Consider the following 5,619-nt stretch of genomic DNA (forward strand, 5'->3'; position numbering starts at 1 on the left):
TCAGGCTTTTGCTAAAATGACATTTCACCAAAACTAGTCAAGGCTGGCTTGTTTCAATCCCAAACGCTAGCATCTATAGACCCCAACGGCCAGACCAGCTGGCTAACCGTTTGGGGTTTTTCACTTCCCATATTGTGTGTGTTGAACCTCTCACCGTGACAGCAAAGCAAACCCAGACGACCACCCTGAGGTGTACCCGCAGGCACAGCTCAAAGGAGAGTGACCTCCGGGGATTTTCCAGTGAAGATGAAGTCTGGAACAAGACTAAAGTCCAGCCACCTCTAAATTCAATAACCCTACAATTTCTATAATCACAGATGACCTCAAATTACCTACAAAAACAGAAATTAAAAAAAAAAGGCCATGACCTACCACGAAAACATGAACAAAACCCTATGCCTTAACCATGAGCATTAAACTAAGTCTATTTCATATGCCTCTTACACTTGGTTTTGAAGAGGTACCTCATGTTAGCCTTGTCAAGGAAAAAGATAACAATGATGTTTGAAACTTACGGACAGAAGAAGTATCCAGAAAAACATAATTTTTCTCAAAGCCAATACCCTCAAATACTTTCATGGCTAAAGTACCAATAATGGTCAGAAAACAGAAACATCCTTGTCCCTCAAGTTTCCCCTCTCCTGAAGACATACTCTAGAGTTGCTCTGTGGGTCCCACCTGCAGGACTGTGCCGCCCTGGAGGGGAGAAGCGATGTTACAAGATCCTTCTGATATGCCCAATCATATGCCCTCTGGCAGACACCGTACTCAACACGGACTTGTTTTATACAAATTGCCCTGATAGATTTATGCTATAAAATGGTTATAATTTGTTTGATATGCACAAGTCCACTGTAAGCACAGAGGTTAACTACCCAACACATATGTTACATCAAACAAAAAGAGAAATGCTAGCCAGTGACATTCAGTTCAAGGCCAACGAAAGCAGGCAACAAAGGTCAGAAGCTTAATAAAATTAACGTGAAAACTGACAGCCTGGGGAAGCCAATCATATCAGCTGTACCACCTGAGTCAATAGCAGAATGGCCTGGTAAGAATGGTTTTCTAGGGAGAAAGAGTTCTACATTCTGGCCATAGGTCTCTGAAGATAGAATTAAACTATCTGTGCATTTCACCTATCCTAATCCTGTTTTTAAAAGTCATTCTTTCCAAATTTATATAAATTACTGTTGGCTTCTGGGTGCTGTCCCTGTTCCTTCCCAGTTCTTCCCCCTTGTAATTCTTCTGTAATGTGGCATGCTGTGCTTTGTTTCTTTCCTCGCCAATAAAATTCCAACATTTTTCTCAGGAGAGTAACTGAGTGAGCAATCTTCCTGGGATTGTCTTAGGTATGTGTAAGAACTGCTGATGGACAAAACATGCACTTCTTCCTCTGGCATGGCAGGGACCCTGGTATAGTACTAAGATTGTTCAGACTGCCTAGGTTAGGTGGGGGGACCGGATGGTGTGGAGTGATGAGTTTATCTCCAACATACTTGTCAGCACCAGGCCTGGGAACTATTCCTGACGGGAATTCAGGAGGAACTATCCGCTTGCCTCCATATGAAACTGGCAGCGTTGATCCTTTTCCCACACAAAGCATCTGTGCCTCTGAAACTGCTGTACCCATCCCTAAAAAGGCAAGACATATGACTCCCAATCTGCGCAGAAGACCATTCCTGGGCTGCGGCACTCGAAACTTAAATCCCTTTGGTTTTATCAAACCAATCTTTACTAGCCTATGAAGCTTGAAGACTTGCCAATAGATTCCCTCACCCCAAGCCATGCAACCACTCCCGCCATCCTTGCTTTCAGCGAAAGCTAGATAATTCCGGCTGATTGTCACATGTCTAATTTCACACTAAACTAACTCATAGCGGAAAGAAACAAACTATCCTAGCAGGGCGCCACAGCTGCTAAACGTCAGGTCGTCTATCGCCCCTAGGAAAACTCGAGATGTGTGTGTGGCCTTTTATACAAGTGTTCTTAGTCACGTACTCGCCTCCCACAGGCGAGCACGCACACACTCGGGCACTACATAAACAGCTGGGGACTTAGTTTTCTCTCCCTCGGAGGAGCCATCCTCAGTCCTCAGCATCTGATCGGCTTCATCCCCACCCCCGGAACACACGCCTCCTTCAGCCTCGGCGCCACACACGTGGGGGAAGCACGTCCAGGTGGCGTCAGAAGGGAGAAGGGAAGCGCAGAGATGGGGAGGACCACGGATGAGGGAGGCGGGCGCTCCGAGTGGGATGTGGGATCTCAGGTCCCCGGGTCAGCGTAGGTGCCATGTAAGCTTCTGGGAGAAAGAGGGGGCGAGAGGAGAAAAGCAGCAGGGAAGGCAAGGAGAGGAGGCAGGAGGGGAAGTGGGGGGAGGGGTCGCTCACCCAGGGTTTTGACAGCGATCTGCCTGGTGAGGGGAGGAGGCAGGTTGATGCACACTAAGTCCACGTCCTGATGCAGCAGCACCTCGTCAATGCGACTCGTGTAGAAGGGAACGCTCATCTCCTTGGCCAGCTCCTCGGCTTCCTCCTGTGTGCGGCCCCACAGCGCCTTCACGGCGAAGCCCTCGTCTTTCAGCAACGGGATGATGACACGGGCAGTGAGGCTGGTGCCGAACACGCCCACCCCGGGAAGCATGGCTGCTCAGGTCCGTCTGGTTCTGCTTTAGCTCGGCTCTCCAGTCCAACACGCGCACACCCCTCTAGCTAGTCCTGCACCCGCCTCGCCGCGGTGCGCCAGCCGCTGTGCCCTGGGCAAGGCGCCCGCGTGCCAAGAGCGCACTCAGCTGCAGGCGGAGCAGCCTCCGGGCGCCTCAGTACGGTGCCTGCTGCAGAGTCCGCCCCGCAGGGCTCCCGTCCTTTCCGGAGGCGGTGGCAGGGATCTCCCCAGGACGCCCGAGGCCCCGAAGCCCCGCGGAACCCCTGCTCAGACAGTAACCCCGCCGCAGCGCCGGCCGGCTCCGTGCGCCCCGCGGAGGCCGCTCCATGGCCGGCTCATCCCCGCACCCGCGCCGCTGCAGCCCGGGACTGGCTCTCTCCCGCGTCTTTTCCGCAGCCAGTGAGTCGCACGCAGAAACCTCGACACGCTGCGAAAGCCCGGACGAGCTCCGCTGCGGGGTCCCCTTTCTATCCCGCCCTCCGCCGGGAATGAAATAATCCAGCGGCCACCAGGAGGCCGGCTAAACACGCGGCTCCGAGGGCGCCGGGCGCAGATCTCAAGCTGCAGCGCGGCGGCGGCGACGGCGGCGGTGGCAGCGGCCACGACCCAGCGCCAGTCTTCTCATTCTGCTGCCATGTTCGCTCGCGGCGCGGCTCGGGCGGCTCGGGCGGCTCGGGCGGCCTCGGCCCCGGCCGGCTCGGCTCCGGGATCCCGCGGGGACGAGGGCGGAGTTGGGGAGTTTGGCTGTCAGCGGTCGGGTGTTCCTGCACCGCCCCCGCCGCAGCGCCGCGCGCCATTGGCCACCGCGCACCGCCCCCGCCCCGCCGCCACCGCCCGCTCTGGGTGCGCGCTGCGCTAGGCGCAGGAACCCCGCCGGACTCCTCCCCGGCTCCGCCTCGCTCGCTTCTTGCCCCTCCGCTTCTTCCCTTTCTCAGCCCTCCACCACCTTCTTCCCGTCCTCGCCTCTTTCCAAACCACGCCCCAGGCAAGCTAATAAACCTGTCTAGGCTGGGCGCGCCCTCACGGGTGAGTCGTAGTTCCCTGGGAAGAAAGCAGCCGGCTGCCCGGCCCAGGGGAGGCCAGGGGACTCAGCGAAGTGTGAGCACCGGGTAATTAAAACCCCTGCTCCGGGAGCTTTTCCTGCCGGGAACCATGCTAGGGAAGCTTGCTAGGCATTCTCTCTCTCGATCCTCACACCAACCTCAGGTTATTGGAAACCCATTTAACCGATGACGTCCTGGGAAGGTTAGGTGACTTGGGCAAGGTCACACAACAGGTAAGCAACTGTTCTGGGATTGGAATCCAGGCTCCAAAGTAATCGATGAACTGGAGAGTTCTCCCAAAAAAAGCCTGTTCCAGTCGTGCGCCACCCCTTCCTTCGCGCACGCACGGTCCAGCCTCCTTCCTCCCAGACAGTCCTGTCTTGACAAGCTCTGCTTTCCCCGCGAGGCAGTCGCTTGCGTAGATGCTGTTGTACTCAGCGACCGCAGCCCGGCAGGGGTCCCGGAAGCGGATGCGGCAGGTGTGTGAGCATCTCCGTTTAGAGACAGAGGGATCGCCCTGACCAGATGCCACGCCGGCCTCTCGACCTGACGCTTTGGCCTCTTTCACCGCCGCTTCCTGTGGCCTCTACTGCTTTGCTTGTACCCCCGTGCTTCCTTCCTGAGCCCTCACCAGGGTGTCTGGGGTTGGGGAATGGGGGCGAGGCTCTCCTAGAGCCCCTAGAGCTGTGGAGATCCTGCGCATGTCTGGTTTCCCGCCATTTCCTCGGCAGGGATCTCACTGCCTGCCTGACATGTAATAGGCACCCAGTAAACATTTACTAAATAAATAAATGAATATTCATTGAATGCCTGCTTTGCATCCACCTGGTGCTGGGAGGGGGTCCCAAAACTGAAAGGCACGGGACCTGGCCTCTAGCTCAAAATCTCTGGAGAGGTTAGGGGTCCTGTCATATTCATCTCTTGTCTCCATCACTTGGCTTAATGTGGCACATGCTTCAAAATATGAGTGGGAAATGTGATATGTACTTGAAAGTGTTTAAACAACTTGTAACAACTTGCAATGAGACAGAGTATGGTACCTGGAGAGAGCGGGATACCACAAAAGCTTTTGTGTGGCAATGAGGGGAGGAGGCTGACCTCAGGGCATTAGAAGAAAGGCACAGACCAGAGAGTGCCCTGGGTGGCTGCTGTGACCTGGGAAGGTCTGAGACAAAAGGAGGTATTGCCAGTAATACTGACAGGCTTCTTTTGAGCAGTTTGAAAGAACCAAGGCAGAAATGCTAACTGGGGCAGGGGTTCAGGCAATGGTGTTGGACATGCGGCACCTTCTCAGTGCACAAGAGGTGGGATCCCATGTCAGAGATGGCGCTGCTCACACAGCAGGGGATGTGGAGGTTGGCACTGGGGTCAGAAGCAGAGCCAGAGCACCTGCGGTTGACTCCTGGCTCTGCCATTTATTAGCTGTGGGACCTTAAGCAAATTACTTCACCTCTCTGTGCCACAGTTTCATCTGTAAAATGGGGTGGTAATGGTATACACCCAAAAGGATTTTAGAGGATTATGTGGGTTCATTTTTATAAAGTCCTTAGAATAGTGTCTGGCACATAGTAAGCTCTATATAAATGTTTAAAAAGTATGGAGAGTGGGTCTGTTACCATCATTTCTTGATATGAGGACAATTGTATAAGTGCAGGAATATCTAGCCAATAAGAGGGAGTTTTATTTGTGTTCTTTTAAAGGGAACGCTACCTGTAGCTTCAGTATGAATAAAAATAAACCCTCCATCTCTATAATATCAAAAGACAATGATCACACTTGCTTTTCATTAGAAATGTATAAAACAAACATTATCCCCATTTCATAGAAGACAAAACTGAATCCTGGCAACAACTCAAACTTACAAGGTACAATCAAACGATATGGTGAATGTTTAAATAAAAAAATTTTATTACAG

The 5,619-nt window shown here is 53.1% G+C and overlaps 1 protein-coding gene across 2 annotated transcripts in view; it reads right to left on the reverse strand.

Annotated features, from left to right (window-relative positions):
- Positions 1 to 3,394, reverse strand: part of LOC109378376 (glucose-fructose oxidoreductase domain-containing protein 1-like) — a 24,023-nt gene extending 20,629 nt beyond the window's left edge. The window contains exon 1 of one of the 2 annotated variants that reach the window (XM_019634778.1): positions 2,388 to 3,394. In XM_019634778.1, the coding sequence (XP_019490323.1) occupies positions 2,388 to 2,640 (253 nt within the window). In that variant the 5' untranslated portion in view covers positions 2,641 to 3,394. The remainder of the gene's footprint in view (positions 1 to 2,387) is intronic. The other variant, XM_019634777.1, reaches the window with a different exon arrangement.
- Between the last annotated feature and the right edge of the window lie 2,225 nt (positions 3,395 to 5,619).

This window comes from Hipposideros armiger, unplaced genomic scaffold (genome assembly GCF_001890085.2).
Source record: "Hipposideros armiger isolate ML-2016 unplaced genomic scaffold, ASM189008v1 scaffold_1926, whole genome shotgun sequence".
NCBI lineage: Eukaryota > Metazoa > Chordata > Mammalia > Chiroptera > Hipposideridae > Hipposideros > Hipposideros armiger.